The sequence below is a fragment of the Mauremys mutica genome, chromosome 1 (assembly GCF_020497125.1).
Source record: "Mauremys mutica isolate MM-2020 ecotype Southern chromosome 1, ASM2049712v1, whole genome shotgun sequence".
NCBI classification, from domain to species: Eukaryota; Metazoa; Chordata; order Testudines; family Geoemydidae; genus Mauremys; species Mauremys mutica.
Genome location: NC_059072.1, coordinates 8169645 through 8192780, shown reverse-complemented (window position 1 = coordinate 8192780; position 23136 = coordinate 8169645). Strand labels below are relative to the sequence as shown.

Here is a 23136-nt window from a genome sequence, read left to right as displayed (position 1 = left end):
GGCTAGACAAACATCTCAGGGATGGTCAAGATCCTGCTTCAGGGGATGGACCGGTTCAGTGTTTCTCAACCCATGGGTCGTGACCCAAAAGCGGGTCGCAAGAATGTAGGAAAGGGTCGTGGCTGCCCGGAGCCCTGCCATGGGGGGCCAAGAGCCAAGAGCTTTGCCACCTGGGGCTGAAGTCACAGAGGTCACATCAAATCACGGAATCCAAGCTGGGGTCTGTGACCCATTTGTAGCCTCATCAATTAGACAATCGAATCCAAAGCGGGAAGCGTTATGGGAAATAAGTGTTCCATGAGAACTTCCAGTGAAGAGTGTGTATTTTAATCCCAAAGTGAGTCTTTAGTCAGTGAAATTGATACATTTTTAAACTGTTCTGTTGCAACTGCAAGTACAAGTGACAGTAGGAATTCATCACAACCTGAGAAGAAAAATAATCGTAGGTACAACCCTGTTTACTTAAAGTTTGGGTTTTCATTATTGAGGATTGAAATGGTGAACACAGGCCACTGAGTGTCATCTGCTGTGAACTGTTAGCAAATGAAAGTTAAAACCATCAAAGTTACATAGGCATTTCTAGACAAAGCACTCTACCTATAAAGACAAGCCTCTTGATTTTTTTAAATAAAAAAGGAAAGATTTGGAAATGTCACAAAAACACTTGAATATGTATCTACTATCTGAGAGCAAGCATTGCATGCTGCTTACCTTTTGCACGCTGCATTGTGAAATGTAAAAAAGCTCACACGGTCGCTGAGAAGTTAATTTTAGTTCTGCTATTGATATGTGCACTGAATTATTGGGTGAATCAGCTCCAAAAAAATTAAAAACAATCCCTCTCTCCAGTGATACAATACAGGGAAGAATCTGCGATTTCTCAGAAGACCTCAAACGGCAAACAACTGATGGTCTTTCAGTAAGCAACTGTTTACAGACTGATACAGATGTATCAAATCACACTATCTTGCTGCTTTATGTGAGGCACGTGTGGGAAAGTGATTTTCAAGAATCGTAGGATGGGAAGGGACCTCAAGAGTCCAGTCCCCTGCACTCATGGCAGGACTAAGTATTATCTAGACCATCCCTGACAGGTATTTGTCTAACATGCTCTTAAAAATCCCCAATAACGGAGATTCCACAACCTCCCTAGGCAATTTGTTCCAGGGCTTAACCACTCTGACGGTTAGGAACTTTTTCCTAATGTCCAACCTAAACCATCTTGCTTCAATTTAAGCCCATTGCTTCTTGTCCTATCTGCAGAGATTAAGGAGAACAACTTTTCTCCCTCCTCCTTGAAACAACCTTCTATGTACTTGAAAACTATTATCATGTCCCCTCTCAGTCTACTCTTCTCTAGAACAGGGGTTCTCAAACTGGAGGTCGGGACCCCTCAGGGGGTCGCAAGGTTATTACATGGGGGGTCGTGAGCTGTCAACCTCCACCCCAAATCCCGCTTGCCTCCAGCATTTATAATGGTGTTAAATATATTAAAAAGTGTGTTTAATTTATTGGGGGGGTTGCACTCAGAGGCTCGCTATTGGAAAGGGGTCACCCAGGGCTGGCTCCAAGTTTTTTGTCGCCCCAATCAAAAAAATGTTCCCACACCCCCCGGCTCCGTCCCAACTCCGCCCCGTCCCTGCCCCATTCCAACCCCTTCCCAAATCCCCAGCCCCGCCTCCTCCCCCAGCCACGCCTCATTTCCCTTCCTACCGCTCCCTCCCTCCCAGGCTTGCCTGGGAGGGAGGGGGAGAAGCGGAGCGGTGGCGTGCTCAGGGGAGGAGGTGGAGGTGAGCTGGGGGGCAAGGGGCGCCCCTCACTGCCGCAGCTCACCTCTGCTCCACATGCTCCCCTGAGCGCGCTGCCGCCGCTTCGCTTCACCCCCCTCCCTCCCAGGCTTGCCGCAAAACAGCTGATTCACGTGGGAAGCCTGGGAGGGAGGGGGGAGAAGCGGAGCAGCAGCGCACTCCGGGGAGCAGGAGGCAGTGGAGCGGCGGTGAGCTGGGGGGAGCAGTTCCTCTGCCCCCCCGGGTTACTTCCTGTAGCCCTCCCAGTGCACCCAACCACCGCAGCTCACCTCCGCTCAGGGCCGGCTCTCGGCTTTTTGCGCCCCAAGCAAAAAGTAAAAAAAAAAAAAGAAAAAAAAGGAGCTGGAGTGCCGCCCCTTGGAAAGTGCCGCCCCTTGGAAACATGCTTGGAGCGCTGGTACCTAGACCCGGCCCTGGGGTCACAAGTAAAAAAGTTTGAGACCCACTGCTCTAGACTAAACAAACCCAATTTTTTCAATCATCCCTCATAGGTCATGTTTTCTAGACCTTTAATTTTTTTGTTGCTCTTCTCTGGACTTTCTCTAATTTGTCCACATCTTTCCTGAAATGGGGCACCCAGAACTGGACACAATACTCCAGTTGAGGCCTTATCAGCGCGGAGTAGAGTGGAAGAATTACTTCTCGTGTCTTGCTTACAACCCTCCTGCTAATACATCCCAGAATGATGTTTGGTTTTTTTGCAACAGTGTTACACTGTTGACTCATATTTAGCTTGTGATCCACTATGACCCCCAGATCCGTTTCTGCAGAACTCCTTCCTAGGCAGTCATTTCTCATTTTGTATGTGTGCAACTGATCATTCCTTCCTAAGTACAGTGAGTCCTCACTTAACGTTGTAGTTCTGTTCCTGAAAAATGTAACTTTAAGTGAAACGATGTTAAGTGAATCCAATTTCCCCATAAGAATTAATGTAAATGGGGGGGTTAGGTTCCAGGGAAATTTGTTTTTGCCAGACAAAAGGCCTTATATACATTTTAAACAAGCAATTTAATACAGGTACTGTACTACAGTTGGGAGGTGCCCCTGCCTTACCCCACACAGGCACAGCCCAGTGGCACTGGGGATGAGGCAGGCAAGGAGGCTGAAGGTGCTGTAGGTTAGGAGAAGCACATTGTGCAGCAGCAGCAGCTTCCCCTACTCTGCAAGCACCAGGAGCGAGAGGGGGGTTCAATTCTCAGCCCACCCACTCCCCTCCTTCCCCCAAACCCCCATCCTTGACCTGCCTCTTCTCTCCCCCCCACCTCCTCCCCCTTTACGTCCCACGCTGCGTCCTCGCTCCTCCCCCCTCCCTCCCCTCCCTTCTAAATGCTGCAAGCCAGCTGATTGCCCCAGGCAGGAGGCAGGGGAGGGAGAGGGATGAGGGGAGGCGCGCCAAGTCCTCGCTCCTCCCCCCTCCCTCCTGCCCGGGGCAATCAGCTGGCTTGTGGTGTTCGGGAGGCAGGGGAGGGAGGGGGAGCCTGTGCGCCTAGTCCTCGCTCCTCCCCACTCCCTCCTGCCCCCCAAACGCTGCAAGCCAGCTGATTGCTGCGGGCAGGAGGCGGGGGGAGAGGGGGAAAGGTGCTGATCCGCGGGGTCTGCCGGTGGGTGAGAGGCGCTGTGGGGGGACATAGGGAGGCTGCCACCTGTGGAGAAAGCAGGCAGCCAAACACCGTAAAAGTGGAGCATTGCACAACTTTAAATGAGCATGTTACCTAATTGATCAGCAATGTAACAATGAAACTACATTAACCGGGATGACTTAAAGTGAGGAGTTACCCTAGCATATTTTGCCTTTGTCCCTACTGAATTTCATCCTATTTACTTCAGAGCATTTCTTCAGTTTGTGCAGATCATTTTGAGTTTTACTCCTGTCCTTCAAAGCACTTGCAACCCCTCCCAGCTTGGTATTGTCTGCAAACTTTATAAGTGTCCTTTCTATGCCATCATGTAAATCATGGATCAAGATACTGAACAGAATCAGACCCAGAACTGATCCCTGTGAGACTCCACTTGACATGCTCTTCCAGCTTGACTTTGAACCCTTCATAACTACTCTCTGGGAATGGTTTTCCAATCAGTTATACACCCACCTTATAGTAGCTCCATCTAGGTTGGACTTCCTTATTTTGTTTATGAGAAGGTCATGCGAGACAGTATCATAAGCCTTAATAAAGTCAAGATATACCACATCTATCCCTTCTCCCCATCCACAAGGCTTGTTACCTTATCCAGTACTTGTTTAGTGTGGATTTGCCTATTTCTACTGCTGCTGCTGCTGATATATTTGTTGCATTGGATGGTTACCTGGAGTTGGTGGGATAGAACTGGTCGAAGTGTGTTGGTGTTACAATTGATGGAGCCACTTCAATGACAGAGAAACATTCAGAAATTGTTCAAATAATCCTTTTGAAATAACCCAATCCAATGTGGAACCACTGTGTCCTGCACAGGGAGGCAGTAGCAGCTAAAGACATGGCTTCACAAAACTCTTAAAGATGCTATCAAAATTGTGAATTACATCAAACAAAATGCCAAGAATTCACGACGCTTTCAAGTTTTCTGTCAGGAAATGGGCAGTGCACATGTAAATCTGCTTTATGAAGCTGAGGTTCACTGGCTGTCCCATGGCAAAGTGTTGTCTCATGTATATGAATTTAATGGTGAGTTGGCAGCTTTTTTTTTTTTTGAAGGAAAAAAAGTCTCACCTGGCAAAGCACTTCAGTAATGACACATGGCTTCCTCATGTTGCATATATGGCAAATATATTTGATTATCCGAATTATTTGAATCCGTCTTTACAGGGAAGAGGGCACAATCGCTTTGAGCAAACTGACAAAATTGCTGCATTCAAAAAAAAAAAACTTTCTCTGGTGAACAAACATGTTTCAAATGATAGAATGGACATGTTTCATAATGAGTCTCTAGTCTAGAAATAAAAAAATTGGAAAGATTCTTCTGGCCAGAAAACACTGAAGAAAACGATCAGTAATCATTTAACTAAATTGCACAAAAGATTCTGCGATTACTTTCCAGATGAACAACTCAAGGGAAAAGAATGGATACAGGATCCATTTGGAGTTGTGTTGGAAAATGTTAGTCTACCTATGGAGGAAGGATCTCAGCTGGTCGAGTTATCTTGTGATCACAGTCTACAGAGAAAATATACTGAAATGAGCCTTCCCCAGTTTTGGTGCAGTGCTGCTGTTGGAATATCCTGCACTTGCTTGCCAGTCTGTTAGTCATTTTGCCTGTCAGTACAACATACGTGTGAGAAACTGAATTCTCTGCCCTGACTCAACTGAAGAACAAAAGCAGAGACAGACTGGATGTTGAACACGACCTTCAGATTGTACTGACTACAATTACACCAAACTTTGATAAACTCATTAAAGAGCAGCAAACTCAGGCTTCTCAACCTAGGATTTATTATACTGTTGTTAATCTGTTCCTGTTGATATTGATTTCTGCCTTTAACTTTGACTGTTGATCTTTAACTTATTACTATTGTTATTATTATTAATGAATATTACATGTAATAGGTAATAAGTATTTTGGGGCCAAAATACTTGTTTGTTTTCTACTTAAGCTATTTACTAGGTTGGGATTGGCCACCAATGTTTACAAATGGATCCTGGTCCAAAAAAGGTTGAAAACCATTGGACTAGATGACCTCTCACGGTCTCTTCCAGCCCTAGATTTCTATGATCAAATGAATAAAATTACAGAGAAACAAGAGAGGTTTTACAAGATTTTCATTACAAAAACTCAAAAGAAATAAAAACAAGAAGGGCCTCGTTGTTGATGGGTTTTTATTTGTACTGCTGTAGCACCTAGGAGCTTTAGTCATTGACCAGGAACCCACTGTTCTTGGTGCTGACTAGTTTATGGTATTAGGAAACACTTGTGGAAGAAGAAAATAGAGCTGAAAGAAACCTAAGCAGTTCAAAGTTAAATGCAAATGGTACATGTACTCACATAGGTTTTGGCATAGAAAGTAATAGACATACAAGGGTCTGATTCTCATTCACATTACTCTGGCAATGTAAAAGGGCTTAAATATAAATAAGAACCAGGCTCACAAGTATTCTGTGTATCATCAGTTACCCAATACCCATACCAAATAAAGCATGTTTGTGTCACACGTGGGAATGAAATCTGGGTGCCCAGACTCACAGTTTCCAGACCTAGACAATGCTGCCCCAAAGTGTGACATGGCTTTTTTTCATTCTGTGATCTCCAGCTTGAGGCTTCAATACCCAAAGTTCACCATACGAGCTGTTTGTCCAGTTTTATTTTGCAAAACTGGTTAACATCCATTATCAGTGTTTTAATAACACAGCCAGGCTCCGTATATTTAGATGTGAGTATTTTTTGCTATGTTTTGCCTGGGATGGATCAGTCAAAAAGCCAAGGAGACAAAATATTGTCAGTGTAAGTCTATGCATAACATTTTTGTTCTGCTTGTCCTATGGTACAAAAGCACTATTAGCAAAGTACCACCTCTCAGGAATGTGGCCCACTGTTAGGAGTGACTGAGAACCATATGCTGGTGCTTATGTGAAACAGAATGTTTAGGAAGGGACTGGAGCCTTTAAATTAAAATTTCTTCATATGGAGACTTTGCTATTTGGCCAGATTCATATTTGTATGACCCTCATCTCGAACGAAAGTTCATGTGTCAGATACTTCAAATTGTTGCCCTTAAATAGCATTTAAATTTGCATCTTTAAATGTGCATTTTAAATAGCTCCCTTACCTCCCCTACTTCCAGCCAACCCCATTGCTTACTGCTAGGGATTGGAGCTCACCACTAGTCCCTCCATCTACTTTTGTCAATTGCACAACCTGCCTCCCACCACCCCTTCCTATAGCTAAGGCCTTGGCTACACTTGAGAGTTACAGCGCTGGTGGTGGCTTTACAGCGCCGTAACTCACTCCCTGTCCACACTGGCAAGGCACACACAGCGCTGTATCTCCCTGGCTACAGCGCTGCATGTGCTCCACCTCGATGAGAGGAATAAAGGGAACAGCGCTGGTGCTGCTGCAGCGCTGGGGTGCCAGTGTAAACAGGGAATAATCTTACGCCGCTGTAACGGACCTCCAGAACCTTCCCATAATGCTTTTAAGTAAAGATAACTCTCTTTGTTTTGTTGTGATGCCTCTGTTTGTTTTGTTGTGAACTCGGGGCTCCCGGAGCTGCTTATCTAAAAAACAAACACAGCTACTGTTTGCTGTGAATGAGCTCCCTTTGGAACGTCCACAGCTAGTGTTTGCTTGAGGAGAGAAGCAGCACGGCGGGCGGGAGGGGTGTGGGAGGGTCCGTTTCGGAGCAGCTGCTTATCTGGTCTGTGAGGAAAAAACCACGCTCCCTGTCACACTCCACCCCACCCCCCTCTTTTGAAAAGCATGTTGCAGCCACTTAAACGCTGGGATAGCTGCCCATAATGCACCACTCCCAACACCGCTGCAGATGCTGCAAATGTGGCCACGACAGTGCGCTGGCAGCTGGCAGTGTGGCCAGACTGCAGCACTTTCCCTATTCAGCTGTACGAAGACAGCTTTAACTCCCAGCGCTGTACAGCTGCAAGTGTAGCCATACCTTAAGATTCCTATCTATCAGCCAGGAGTCAACCTAGCCAAGGGGGGAACGGGGGAGGATGAATTTATCACTTCTCTACTTAATGGTGCTGTGACAGCTTCCACTCAGACAGTCCTGTGGGCTTGGATTTATAGCCCAAATGTAAGGTTATATTAATACAGTTTTTTTGCATTTATAGGTTAGTCTTTCAAATATGCAGCATTAGTGGTATGATTTGCACCTCTTTATAGTCCTCATATTTCTTCTCTGTTTAAAATAAAATGATTTCTAGTGCTCTTCCCTCCTTCACCAGCTTTTTAAATGATTGAAACCTGGTGGTTCCCTTAACATACCATATATCTTCCAGCCCCTGTCACACCACGAGGGCATCTTACTTCGGAGAAGACAACAGACTTGATTACTACTTCATTTCTCAGGAGGTGTTTGACAGTATGTTGAACATGGTAAGAATTGGACTTGTGTTTGGTAGGCCTAATCCTGTAGTATCAGTGAGTTCACTGCATCTCCCTTAAACAAAAAAGTCTCTAAAGGCCTGATTTCAGAAAAAATGAGACGTGTGCACAATTACATGACTAATATGCATGTCCAGTGAGCACAGTTGCATGTGCAAATCAGGTATTTATTTGTGCAAATCGTCAGCTAGACTGTCTCTTACTGTGTTTAGCTACAGTACCTTTTACTATGGGGCACATAGATCAGTTGGAGTCTTTAGGTACTATTGTAATATTAATAAATAATAGGTCATTTGCATATGCAAATACCGTGTGTGGGTGGGTGGGTGGGTTGGGGGCTGGGGAGAATAGGGGTGCTAGAAAGCCAAAAGGAGGCTTGTGGATAGGGTCCTGCCATGTTTCTCAGTGTTCTAGGAGTCCTATGGGGAGCACAGGATTTAAAGGGAAGCAGACTGATCCAGGCATTGTACCTGCCTCTCTTCTCTCTATAGACAGAATATCTCCAGCTACTGCTTCTGGTGGTTTAATTTCCAAAGAATATCTTTGGACACACACTACTGGGCACCAAAGTTTTATTTGCCAAGTTTCCCTGTTGAAATTTACTTCCCAAGTATATGTTCTCCTTGCAGGTTCGCTTTGTGTATCCACTTTCCTCTTTGGTATCTTCTCTTTTATCCTGTGCTGCCATTCATTTTGATGCTTTGTCAAAGGAAGATGCCCCTTGCTTTAGATCTTGTGCTTCTTTGCGGGGTGAATGAATAACCAGTGTAAAGTTGTAACCTGTCAGCTGCTTGTTTTCAATGAGCTGATGTTTTATTATTCACAAACAATGTACAAGCCTGCACCCTTGAGGCCTATTCTTTGCTGCTCTCTGCAAGTTTTACACCCCAGGTGGCCTTGTTATCACTGATGATTTAGGCTTTGTGGCGCGGTATACTAATGGTAACCAAGTCTAGAACAATCATTTTTACTGTGCTTCTTTAGGAAAGTTGTTTTCATTACAGTCTTTCCATTGTCATGACACATCACCATTTTAATTTCAGGGGAAATTTATTGCAACCTATAAATATAACAGCCATTACTATGGATTAGGACGAGATACTGTAGAATCCATTGCCAGAGAGGGACTGGCAAGCTGTGTTCATTTGGAAATAGAGGTAGGCATTGCTATTACTTAACCATTATAACCTCATCAAAAAACAAAACATGGAAACGTGTCCATTATCAAGCCAAAAGAATAACATTTACCTTTGTAGTTTCTGCTCTAATTAAATAATTCTCATTAGGAGAATTCTTCTCATGTGAGAGGAAGGATGACCCAGTGGTCAGAGCACTAAGCTAGGACTTGGGAGACCCACGTTCAATTTTCTGCTCTTCTGCAGACTTCCTGTGTGACCTTGGGCAGGTTACTAGGCCTGGATGCACAGAAGGAGTTAGACGTTGCTAAGCTGAGCATCAACCTCCCGCCCCCCCACACAACTTTTGGGAGTCTAGAAAATCATAGAAACACACTGCGATTCACAACCCCCTAGTTAGGTGCCTAGACTCCCCATACAATGAATGGGGAGAGATAGGGGCCTTAGAATGCTATTCACAAAAGCTAGCATGCCGGGCAGGGAGATACCTAAGCTAGCCAGAGGAAGACCAGAGGGATGTGTGCTAAGTCACTCAAGGAGATAGGTGTCTAAGTTCAGGCTGCAGGGAGGTGCTGTCTCTGCTAGCAAGTCACATATGGGATACCCATACTCATGTGGGAGATGCCTGGTTCCAGTACTCCCGTCACCTGAGAGGGCGAAGGGATTTGAACTGAGATCCACCATCTCTTGGGTAAGTGCTGTAACCATTGGGCTATAGGATAGTCTGTTATGGGGCTCCCTCAATCTCTCTTGTTGAAGCTTTTCCACTATGGATAAATAACTAAAGAATCATTGGAGTAGGTTGAGTGGAGCCTGGGTGAATGCTCTGACCACTGGGCTATATGCTTGTGTTCCCTCACACTCTCTCTCTGGCCCACATGACTCTTTAATTATTGATCCACAGTGGAATAGCTTCAACAGGAGAGATTGAGGGAGCCCCACAACAGAATACCCCATAACTCAGTGGTTAGAGCTCTCACCTAAGAGGTGGTAGATCTCAGTTCAAATCTCTTCTTCCTCTCAGGTGGAGGAAGGACTTGAACCAGGCACCTCCCATGTCCCCGATGAGTACCCTAACCACTGGGAGAAAAGTTATGCCCTGTGTGAATTTTCCTGAGGGGCCCAATTTGGTAGGCTGCCTTTGAGCACACCTACCAGATCAGGCCCCGCCTGTGGTTAGGCTGCCGAACATCTTTCTTCTTCTGGTTTGTAGATTGCTCTGGGACTTGGGGGCCCAGCGGGAGGCAGCAGTGCGCATACACAGAGACAGAAACATTGGTGCCTAGGGATTGTTATATTGCAAATACGTAGGTGCCGAGTAAGTTTAGGTGCCTACAAAATTCAGTGGGAGTCGTTTATGTGCATTATTATTAATCATTTCTATAGTGCCAGAAGTGTACAAGACACTATATAGTGATAGCTCTGTATCAAAGGGCCAGCAATGAAATGGTCTGATCTTGCAATCTGAGTGCCTGTTTTGAGCTATTAGCATACTCAGCTCCCATTGACTTCAACAGGATGCTCAGCTTCTCACAAGCTAGGACCCTAAATTCACAAGTGAAGACAAACTGGACATGATACAGCGGGATGTGCCTCATAAAGCTTGAATGCTTCTCAAAATAGGTGTATTACTAAATGATGGAGAAGTTAGGGCTTGTATATGAATCAGGAAGTGACTGTGCCTTTATTGGATATTATCAAGAGCAATATCATGGACAGCTAGTTAAGAAATGCCTCTGGTGCCAGACTTCTAAAGCGTGTAATAATTATGCAGCAATCTGCGTTGCTGTGGACTCTACCTGTTGATGACAAACCATAATGGTGAGTTATGCATCTGAAATGGAAAGGCTTCAAGTTCATTATCATCTCTTAAGCCCCTAACAAAAGTGATTCATGCCTATTAAAAGAACATTTTAATGATGGTTCATGAACTGAGGCTAAAAATTTGGGCCATTTAATTCCCTTTAATCTACCACTGTTAGGTGGTAGAATTTGTCCCCTTTGTAGTAACTACATTTCAGTTCCTGTTGCATTCTGCAACACAGTGAGCAACACTACACGTTCCAGGGCACTTTCAGGACCCATCCCTTGTTAACGTGGCCGTTGGTGCATACAGTTACCCCATTTGAGCATAAAATTGCAGTGGCTGCATGTGCACGTTAGGCGTACAATTTAAGTTTCAATCCTATTTTTCAGATACATCTTCAGTTTTAAGTTTCTGTTGGCCTCCACATAGACTCCATCCCCACCTCTCATTTCAGTGATGTCACGTCTTTGGTTTTTGATTTGTTTTACAGTAGAAGGCACATTTTGTTGCTTTTGTAGACAGAGCTTACTGCAAACACCAGGAGTTCCTTGCATCTCTCTATTCCCACCACCTTGTGTGCCACCCTCTGATCCATTTTTATTTGTAAGGCCAGGTCTACACTATATGCTTACTTCGGGATAAGTAGGTCACTCGGGGTGTGAAAAAGCCACACTCCTGAGCAACGTACTTATATCGACCTTAACCCAGCGGTATGTTGGCTGGGTGATGCAAATGATGATGTTGTCGGGAGAGAGTGTCTTAAGCAGAAGCACTACAACTGTGCAGCTGCATCGGTGCAGCTGCGCCAATCCAAGCTTGTAGTGTAGACCTGCCCTAAGTGTAGGTATGTAAGACCCTCATCCCACAAATACTTTGGTACTTGAACAGTATCATTGAAGTCAGTAGGACTGTTCTCATGCTTGAAGTTAAGCATGTTCATGTTTATAGGATTGGGGGCATAAGGGACTCACTCAGGACTCATTTTTGCTGATTAGGCCCAGCCCTAGACTGGGTGGGATGGAGCTATATAGCTCTGTCTTCCCTCCTTTGCCTTTGGGGATTTGTATATCACAGATGGTTGTGGGGGAAGTCAGGATGGAGCACCCCATATGCTACCCAGAGCAGAGGGCTGCAGTTTTGTCCAGCCCTTACATATTAGCCTTCCTCCCCTCACCATTATACAGCCACATATGCAGAATTTAGTCTTAAACATAGAAGCCAGTTGATCTGTGCCAAGTACTTTATGATCTTGTATAAATGCCACATGCTGTACTGTATTTTTTAGTTCTTTATGTTATTCAGGTATGTTTAGTGCAGATGTAGATGTCCCCCTTTCTCAGAATCTCATGGTTTGGTACAAGGGATGCTGTCAGAAATTCAAAATCAGTTCACTTACCATCATAAACCCACTGTGGTTTAAAAAACCCTCATTCTCCGAAAGTTATCAGGCTGCTCAGCATCAGTTAGAAAAACATTCTGATTGAGAAGAAGATTCTGTTGTTCACTGTAAAAATGAAAGGGCCAAATTCATTGGTGGTGTAAATTGGTCAGAAAATGGTTGTAAGAAATACAGTAGTATGACTTCTGACATGCAAAATAAGGGGAAGAAAGGATAGGGCCTAACAGGAAGTAGTCACTGAGTTGCAGGAATAAAACATTTTTGGGTGCTTTCTGTCTAATCTTAAAGGGTGTGCAAAGTTTGAAAAATACCTACTTTGAACCTCGATATATCCTGTTAGTACCAATGAACAAAGAAAAATACGAGGGACATCTGCGGAGGAAGGGGCTGTTTAGCAGGCCAGAGATTGAAACTGCAGTCTCCAGAGTGGACATGTATATCAAAATAAACCAGGATTTTCCAGGATACTTTGATGCGGTAATTAACACGGGTGAGTTAATCTCTTTTGTACTAAGAATCTGATTACCCAGGGTGATGGCAACGGATGCCCCCAAACTGCCATGCAGATAAAGTCGTTTCTGAAACAAAAACTAGGGAAGGCAAATTGATGCTCAAAGTAGCTGGTTTGAGCCTGGGGACATAAAGAACTGCAGATTTGTATCTTTGTCACCTCAAGATTGAATTACTGCATTATGCACTAGCTACATCTTAAATCCATAAAGAAACTGAACCTGGTGTAGAATTCAGCTGCACATTTGTTAAGCAATGTCTCTTGTGAGGCGGTTGCACTGAAGTTTAATGGTCTTCCCTAAGACCCAGATCCTCAAGATCTGGGCCTAATTGTCTGTTGGTTTCTGAATGGAGTTCAGTGTGTTTTCGTCCTGTTAGGCCCTAAATGGCCTGAGACATGGCTGCCTTTTACTCTGTGCCATACTGCCACTGTTGACGTCCGCAGGGGCATAAAAGAGGAGCTGCTGCAAGGGCCTTCTCTGTGAGGACCCTTCTACTTTGAAACTTGATCACCTCCTTGGGGTAAAATAATTGAATCCGTTGATTTTTGTGGTATTGTGTGAAACAAATGTTTTCTCCCTGTTGTTTAGGGAGTTAGGGAACATCATGAGGGAGGGTGGCAAGTGGTAGGACAGAGGATTTTTCCTAGTTTATTATTTTTTTTTTGACTGGCCATAGCTGGGGTGGATTTGGGTCTAGGGTTTAGATGAAATTGCTGGCCTTGTGAATTATTACAATTATATTTTTAATTATTGTCAAGGGCACCTGAAGCCAGGGATAGGGAGCCTTACATTTTTTAGTCTAAAACGGAAGAAATAAAAGGCAATAAATAAAATCAGATTGAGGAGGAGAACATTTAGTCTGATTTATAGGAATTTAGAATATAGCTGAATTTAGGAAAAGCTTCTTCACGGTAGTAGGCTGTGGATGATTCACCTCATCACTTGAGGAACATTTACAGCTAGATTGGGAATACATTTACCAGAGAATGTATTGTGGAGAATAAGCCCAAACTGGTAGGGAGGTAGACTGGGTGAATTAACAGGACATTTTCATCTCTGACTTCTGTGATGTTATAATTTCATGCTGGTGCAAGGCTGTTCTTTTATCATACATCCTTTCCCTCCCTCCTTGAAATGTGCATCTTTTTCCTGTAGATGATTACGATGAGGCATACACACAGCTGAGTCTCCTCATAAAGGAATACCTAGGTATGATACAGACTTCAGATTTGGACAGCAGTTGGATCTTGGACGACAAAGTATTCACAGGTACTGTACATGACTTTCCAACTGTGCCTGCCAGTCAGGAACTAACACCAACTTTATTAGGAGAGTGTTACTAATTACTTGTCAATTATAAACCTTAGTGCTCTATCTGTGAGAGAGGTGGCCTCCGTGATTACTGGCCTGTGAAAACTGCAGGCCTCCCACTGAGTCATGTGCCTCCCTGATTGCCCCTCTCCTAGGAACCGAGTCTGTGATGCTGCTCCTTCCAGTTACTTACAGTTACTTTATATGGCAACTGACTTGGGAGAACAATGTTGGGAAGAGCGCATTGTGTGACCCTAATGTTATATGGAGGCAGGTTACTCCCTAGCTGATAGACATCCACTCATCAGGGAAGGTTTTTAAGAGAGATTCACAACACAAAACATGTCGCCTTGGCTGACATCTTTGTGCCTATCAGACTAATGAGAAAAAAGAAACGGGGCTGTGAGACTGAACACTTACATTCCTCCTCGCCTCAGGGTGATCAGAGATATGAATGAGGTCTCTCCAAATCAGGATCACTCTTGCCATTGGCCAATCACCCCAGTCTCCTTTTAATAGTAATTCTTTACTGCCGAGTTAGCCTGGGTATTTGACACCAGGGTTAACCTAGCCCGGGTACAGCCACACTTCACAGTCACATCCGAGTTACTTTGTCCTCAGTGGTGCTGCACGCCTTTATGTGTGTCACTAGAGCTTTGGGGGCATATCCCATCATTCTTTGTGCTGCAGTAAACTAAGCCTCTTTAGGAGTCTTTCCCAGTGAATTGTGGAAGAACTTGCCTATCGTTTTGGACACACGGGAATTGTGGGAGGGCACTGCAGGACTATCAGCACTCAAGTGATTTAGCCTGTATTCTCACTGCAAAGTGGGTGGCATACCAGCCTGAGTGCAAGGGGAACCCAGGCTCTCACTCATACCCGCAGCTGGGCCAGCTAGCTCAGGTGTAAAGCACCACTAAATTCAGATGTGTGGACAGGAGGAGACTTAGAGGAGACACCTGAGCTAACTCTATGGTGAAGACCCTAATGGTGAGACATGCTTCTCCCTAATGCCAAGTAAGTTATTAAAGAAATCCATCCTTATCCTGGCCCTAGATTCCATTCTGTCTCCTCTATTTGGACTATACACTTCTGTAGCTAACAGAGCCCCCAGTGGGAATGAGGAAGGGGAGACAGAGAGTTTCTTGACAGGGATTTGCGTAATAAAGGAAGACAAGAAACTTGTTTATGATAGCTCTTTTCTCCAAGAGCTTCCACAGTGCACAGGTTGGTTTAGATTCAGTGCTGAAGGAGGGTGACTGTTTTCCTAAACAGGGGAAGAGCCAGTAGTCATGACCTTCTGCATGGCTCGCAAGGCTGCAGGTAGGAGAATCTGAAGAGCGCGTAAGACTGGCGCAAAAACGTTAATGAAAAATAGTGTCAAATTTATCACTTTTTCATGTCAAGTGGTTTCATATCCTGAAAAAATTAATAAATGTTGATTTATCTGTGGGGAATGAAATGCCTCAACATGGATTGTTACATATAGATACTACCATGACAGGTAGCTTTCTAAAGAAACCAGTAACTGTAATCTAAATCTGGACTGTCTTAATTTTCACTTCTAGCAGTGCCAGTGTTTGTTTGAGGTTAGGGAAGGCTCGTGGGGCTGACTGGATTTTGGAGAAGCAGGTTACCATGTATGCTGTGTCTTGTTCTTGCAATCCTGCTAAAACACTAGGGCAGGTGTTGTCAAACTTCATTGCACTGTGATCCCCTTCTGACAACAAACATTACTACATGACCCCAGGAAGGGGAACAGAAGCCTGAGCCAGCCCGAGCCCCACTGCCACCCCGGGTGGGGTGGGGGTCAAAGCTGAAGCCTAATGGCTTCAGCCCCAGGCAGGAGGCTGGTAACCTGAGCCGTGCCGCCGATGGCTGAAGCGCTCGGACTTAGGCCCCGGGTGGTGGGGGTTGGGCTTCAGCCCTGGGCCCCAGCAAGTCTAAGTTAGCCCTGGTGACCCTATTAAAATGGGGTTCCAACCCACAGTTTGAGAACAGCTGCACTAGGGCCTTTCTGGCACAGGAGGGAGAGCAAAGTGGAAGGATTACGGACAGAAGAGATTCTTATCTAATTATAATATGTTCTGTCTAAAGCACCTGACATTCCTTTAACAACATCTTAATATTCTTTCACATTTTGGAATTGTGTCAATTTATACTTTGTAGCTAGCCACAGAAATTCCATTAATAGTACCGGGTTTTGGTAATTTTGCTCTCCATAAAGTAACTTTTTAATTGACTATGCATCGTTAAATTCACTTCGAGCTTCATTTATAGGAGTTTAAATAAATTTAACTATCTTAGTTCTGGAGAGAGTGTCTCTTCTTATGGACTGTCTGAAATAATTGATTTTAAAGAATTTGCCTAAAGGCTGACTTTATTATGGACATTTTTAGTAAGAGAGTAGAAGGGAGAAGATTGGTTCTGTGATATTATGATAGGTTGTTAATTCTTTTTTTAATGAGCTGCCATTTGAGATCTTTTGTTCATGTACAGAGTAAAGATACTGGGAGAGAATCGATAAGCTCTTCTTTTGAAACACTTTTTTATAGAAGAAATTACTGTACTAGCATGATGATAATGCTTTGCGCGTACATAGCAGCTTTCATCCAAGATTTTGGTGCTTTATAACCATTAAGTAAACTTCACAACACTCTGGATAGTAATACATACTTCACAACATTTCACAGATGGGACACTGGGGCTGTAGCTGATTATCAGTGGTGCTGAGCACTCAGAATTCCCACTGAAGTTGGTTTGAGTGGTGGATGCTCAGCATGTCTGAAAATCAGGCTCAGTAAATCACTTGCCACACCTGGAATAGAACTCAGGAGCCCATAACTCCCCTGTTCTAATCACTAGAAATCCCAGTATCTGCATATCAGCAACTTGAGCTGGCGGGGCTGAGGGACATATGGGGAAAGTTGGCGTTTATTTATTACATAATTACAAAACCAAACATACACAAAATATGAATGTGTGTGTAAGATTGTATGTGTTTGATTGTCTCCCTCTCCTCCACCCTTCATTTATTACTCTTCTCTTTAGACTGTAGGTACTTTGAGAGAGCTACTTTTGTACTGCACCTACTACAGTGGGGCCTTTCTCCTGACTGGGTTTTCCAATCACTCCCATAATATAAATATTCGTTTCCTTTACATTTTAAATTGATATTTAAGGGTAATTCATTAGCTAAACTGACGCCCAGCCTCCTTATTTGCGGCTGTAGTTTTGCACCCTCGAATTTAGCTTGAAAAATAGTGTGTTAGTTGCATCTCCAGCTATCTGATTTAGTTGCATTTCTGACTACCTGTAATCCAGTAGAGGTGCAAGTACTTACATTTGCACCCGGAGGTGAATTGTGTGCACAAAAATTCAGATGCAAATGATTCTGACAGAAGGAAGGGCAGGTGATTCAAATTCCCTGGCTCTGAGGTAGGTCAAACATAGCCTCTAAACAGCTTAATAGTGGTAACAATGTTTAATAGCTAGCACCTCAGGAAAATAAAATTAAGCAAAGCAACATGCCGTACTCCATCAGTGGCTTCTGTTTTGGATATTTTTGGGACCCTACACTTCCCTTGGTATTTTGAGGGTGAATTGGTTAATATTTGTAAAGTGCTTTACAAATTACAAAAAGTGCTAAGTGTTTTTATTCCATTCCCTGGGATCTATTTCGTAGAACCGAGTATCTTCTTATCTTTTTCACTTTCATTCTTACCATTTGCAAACCCAGAACAGTGCCAAAAGGTACGTAGTTATTCTGAAACTGCCGACATGGAGTTTCTCAAACAGGATTTCAACTTCTTGTAAACAGAGTGTACAGTAAGGGTTTTGTTGCAATAATAACAATCCCTGTTCCCTACTAGATTCCAGCTCACTGTCTTTTGGAGATCACAAAGCTTTAACCAGTGGAGGGACCATTAGAATTGTCCAGCCTTCTGACATCAATGAATTTTCGGACTCTTCAGCCAAAAACTACTCTGCTAGAATCTCAGCCAAACTTGCTGCACAAAAGACACCAGTGGTAAGGGGAAAATGCTCTAATTTTAGAATGCTAAACTATGAATAGGATGTTTATGCTTTGCTCAATCCCTCCAGCCCCCATATCATTTTTACTGCTGTTCTCTGAACTCCTTCCAGTTTGTCAATATTTTCCCAGTAGTGGAATGCCCAGAATCAAATGCACCAAAGGCAGCTGAAAGAAAATGGCATGAGCATCATCAACTGAGGAGGAGATGGGATAGAGAACTGTGGGCCTAATCTTTTCACACCAGTTTTACACTAGAGCAACTTCATTGATGCTGTTGGAGTTGCTCCTGATTTATGTGGTGTGAGTTAGATGAGGATTGGCTTAGTTTTACAAGAATGCACGGAAACAATCCAAATTCAGGATAAATAATGGGCGTGCTGCCATGAGATACAAGGAAATTGTCTAACAGGACATCAAGAGCTTTGAACCCGATTCTGCTCCCATTGAAGTCAAAACTCTCATTCACCTGAGTGGCTGCATGCTTGGCATGGTTGCCACCAGAGATTGAATTCAGACATGTTTTGCCACTGCTTTTTCTTCTTTTTTGACCCAGAGACTCAACAGTGTACTTAAATTTCAAACAGTCTTATACAATCTAAGCTTCATTTTGTATAGGTTGTTCCCTAAAGGCAGACTTTAATTCACTCTCCTTGCAGGCAGTGGTGGAGTTGGTGCTGTCAAACAGATATTTCTAATGTTCCTTTTCAATGACAATGGCAGGGGAAAGAAAAAAACAAACAAACGGAAGCTTCAAAATATGTTCCATTCCAGGGCTATGAAGTCATAATGATGAATGATGGTTTGGGCAGGCCTGGCTTGCTGGATAATTATTGCCACTATCTCTGTATTTATAGCAATCTACACCTGATTCTGATGTCTAGAGTTTTTATTCTGGATGGAGCAGAGAATCAAAAAAACCCACTGCTATCCAAGGCTTAAAAAAAAGGCTTTCTGTAGTGGGGAGAAAGGTATGACTGTAAAATGGGCTACTCAGACAAAGACCCCTCCCATCTTTCAGACATCTTACGCAAAATCCCATGTCTCGTGCCGTGTAGAGTTAAATATGTGTCATTTCATTTAATGTTTATTTCATCCGAATATATATTAGTTTAAGCTGAAGGAGAAGGCTGCGTTTCTCTCACTTCAGCAGCCTTCTGCCATCATCTGTATCATGGCGATTTATGTCTCTCTCTCTTTATTGCATCTTATGTTGACACTTCACATTTTGTCAAGCCAGGGAGATAAGTGTTTTATGATGAAGGTGGCTATAATTTAGCCCGGGTTTAAGTTCTTCAGTGGCTAGAAGGCTTTCTTTATTAGTTTCCATGTTCATCGCTGGTAATATCTGCCAAGCTATTTACTAGGCCTTTTAAGTGCCCAATATATTTGTTCATGTGTATGATGAGGTTCTGTAGGGTCGACTGAAGTGTCAATCAGGAAGTGCTCCAAGGTGAAGCATGAGTGCAGCTCTGGTAATTTTCAGTATTAAAGATTGTAAATATTCCTGTTGGGATTTTAAAGTAAAATCCTGTCTAAATTGTTGCATTTGGAAGTAGAAATGATTCCTTTACTTTTGGCAACAAAAGCATGTGGCATGACTACTACAACTGCATTCCATGCTTCCTATGTGTAGGATGGCAAAGTGAGGAAGAGCATAAAATGACTAGCACTGGCAATCCAGGAGCAGGGGAAGGGTAAAGGCTTGCTGACCAGGAAAAGAACCATCATTTCCCATGGCCTTTGCAACTGCTGGGTGCAAAACACATTATACCAATGGTGCACAAGTAGAAAGAACTACACAAGTTGCAATGCAGTACAGAACCAGGCCCTGAACCCATACAAAAATCAGAAAGAATTACTTCTTTACAAAGTACATGCTTTGTGTAACAGCTGTCTGAAACCTGTGTAGGTCTGGACCTAGCTGGAGTAGCAAAAGGGAAGGAATTCACAACAATCTGTGAGTGAATAGGTACAACAAGACAATCGGACTCTCTTTCTTGTTCATCTTTTGCCATCTGGAGAGCCATTCCTGGGATGGGAGTCACAGAGAGTCACTAGATAAACTGTGGTGTGGGGTCTTATTGTACCATCGCGATGCCAACCCAGTATGTGATAATGTTACCACAAGATGACTGTTGTTGGGTTTTTTTGAGCTTTCTCTTGCCCTATCCACATTGGGTTTGTCTGCACTGGGAAATTATATTGTGCTGCTGCAGCACATGTTAACTAACACACCTGTTAGAACCACAGGACTGGATTCTCCAGTCTGCTAAGGCTACCTTGTGCTAGGTATGCACAGTAGCCTGAGAGTGACTGTAGATTTCCAGCAGAGAATTCCCTCAGTGTAGGAGGAATCTCAGCTGGTGTAGAGTTGGCAGAGGTGGTGTAGCCGCCAACACTCCCCCACCCTTAGAGTGAGCGAACAAGGAAAGCAGCATGTCAGGAGTATGTTGGAAGCAAATTCTACTATACTGCATCCTTTGCTGTTGAAAGAAACCTTATGCGAGCAGCATCAACTAAAGTAGGGTTATTCTTGCTTTAATTTATACTGGGGCTGTGAATCAACCAGCTCCCTGCAGTCATCCCTTTCTGCTACCATCGTAGCATGGCTCAGATGTAGTGAAGAATCAGGGCTTCATTGTAAACCAGGAATGCCATGTTTAAAACCAGATGTGACTTTAAAGACAAAAGTCCTGTCTACACTGAGGGCTGAGTGATATTTAACACCCTGTTAGTTAACATGTTATAACACAATGTAATTTCCCAGTATAGATAAACCTATACACTCAAAAGTCTTAGGCCATGTCTACACTGCCATTTTTGTCAGAAAAACTGGTGTTGCTTAGGGGTGTGAAAAAACACCCCCCTGAGTAACATGAGTTTCACTGGTATAAGTAGTAGTGTGCACAGCACTGTGCCGGCAGGAGAGTTTCTCCTACTGACATACTTACCGCCGCTCATTGGAAGTGATTTAACTATGTCGATGGGAGAGCTCTCTCCCATTGGCATAGAGTGGCTACACGAGAGATCTTATAGCGGCACAGCTGGGTCACTGTTAAGTCTCTAGTGTAGACATGGCCTTAGCCAGAGACCGGAATGTCATGGCCATTTGTTACCCTTTTTGAAGGCCTGTATGTACTTGTAAGGTTATTGTAATAAGTTGATCCTATTTCTTGCTCAGGAAGAAGCATCTCTGCAGAGGCGGCAATGTGCAGCACGTCAGGCGCTGTTGGGGAAGGCTCCTAGTGCATATACCCAACTGTTTCAAAGGTAATACGCGCATTTGTATGAGTCGTGTCCTTTTCAGCCAAATGAAAAATGTCCATCTTGAACTTCTTCCCCATTGCGTCTACAAGATGAATGATCAGAAACTCTCAAAGATCACAAGTCCCATGGCTGACTCTCCTCCTTAAAGGGTTTAAGTTGAACCCTACAGTTAAGCCCTATACATGGAGATGCGCCCTCTGACTTGAGAGCCGCAGTGGTCTTAAACTAACAGTGTGAGGCCAACCTGCAGTATATCTGGGGCTGTACATTTATAACACATACAATGACAAGGTGCCTAGCTCTCAGCAGGGAGCAGTTGGTGGGGGCAGAGAAGCTGGGGCAGCTGGACCCCACTCCTGGGGGGCGAGAAGCCTCGAGCAACTTCCCCTGGCTCCCGGCAGGGAGGAGGGAGGAGGGGGCAGCCCTTTGGGAGTCTATGGGACAGAGTACCCAGTAGGGAGCTGCCAGCAGAGTTGAGAGACTGGCCTCTCAGCTCCCCACTCTGTCCCTCTTCAGTGGGTGGATGCACACCACCAGTGTATATTAGGTTGACTTACATTTCTAGCATAGACATGCCCTTAGTCCACTGCTCTTTGCTGCCTTTATTTCACAGTGCCTTGCTCATACTTTGGATTCTGTGTTTGGAGTGAAAATAAGACTTTGTTTTGGCACAGCTGTCAGATAGGTGAAAGAAACTCCAATCACCCTCAGTTGGTATTTGCAGGGACATCTGTGCTCAGTGAAAACGAATTGCATGCAGGAGTAGGCAACACTCTGTTCCATATGGTGATGCAAGGAGTGAAGTCAGGAAATGCCATAAATATGAACAGTTGAGACTCTGAGAGTTGGACAGTGAGCTCTGAAATCATAGCTATTAGATAGAAAAGAGACCTGCAGGTCATTTAGTCCATACCAGTGGCTGGTGCATGATTTTCCCTATGGTATGTTTACTAGTGCAATATCCAGTCTAGTTTTAAATGTACCTTGAGATTGGCCTTTCACCTTAGAAGGCTCTTCCACCGTTTAATTCATCTCTCTCTCAGAAAGATTATTGTGATATCTACCCTAAATTATCGCTATCTCAGTTTCATCCCATTACTCCTAGTTATACCCCTTGTACCACTCAAAATAATTCCTCTTCATTTTTTTGTGCAGTTCAGAAAATTAGACTGTTACCATGTCTCCACTTTCTATTAGTCAGCAATTAGCCAAACTACATATAGTTACATTTTTTCATCTTTCCTCATAAGTCGGTTCCTGTAGCCCCCTGGTAAACGTTGGTGTTGTGCTCTTTATTTCCTCCAGTCTGTTAACATCTGGTAATTAGGTGCCAGAATTGATCACAATATTCCAGGTGCAGCTGCAACAAGGGGTAGCAAAGAAGACACAATTACCTTTGGTCTCTGGGACATGATACCTCTTTGCCACTGCATATGCAGCTCAAAATTGCATTGGCCTTTTGCAGTCATTTTATGTGACAAACCCAGGTCTGACTTCCTGGTCATTGTCATCTCTAGGTTTCTTTCTGCATGCTGCTTCCTAGATTTCTCCTTTCCATGGAGTATCTGTCTGTCACTTAGATTATTTTTTCCCAATGTGTATTTATTTGAACATTTTTTCTGTTTCTACTTGGCTACACAAGTCAAGTACAAATCACATCGCTCTGAAATTTGATTATAAAAATTTCTCTTGACATCCATCATTTTTCTTGTGTCAGCTTTGTTCTTGTACATTGTCTGCTTTCATTTAAAATACAATATACCCATTCAGGGAAAATGTTTCTTAATCTCAAAGTTTAGTGATCATGGG

The 23136-nt window shown here is 43.8% G+C and overlaps 1 protein-coding gene across 3 annotated transcripts in view; it reads left to right on the top strand.

The window, feature by feature from the left end:
• LRGUK (leucine rich repeats and guanylate kinase domain containing) overlaps positions 1 to 23136 on the top strand; it is an 83603-nt gene that overhangs the window by 45380 nt on the left and 15087 nt on the right. For all 3 annotated transcript variants that reach the window (XM_045004792.1, XM_045004959.1, XM_045004875.1), the window contains exons 12-17: positions 7754 to 7850; positions 8903 to 9016; positions 12490 to 12691; positions 13869 to 13982; positions 17897 to 18054; positions 21242 to 21330. In XM_045004792.1, the coding sequence (XP_044860727.1) occupies positions 7754 to 7850; positions 8903 to 9016; positions 12490 to 12691; positions 13869 to 13982; positions 17897 to 18054; positions 21242 to 21330 (774 nt within the window). The remainder of the gene's footprint in view (positions 1 to 7753; positions 7851 to 8902; positions 9017 to 12489; positions 12692 to 13868; positions 13983 to 17896; positions 18055 to 21241; positions 21331 to 23136) is intronic.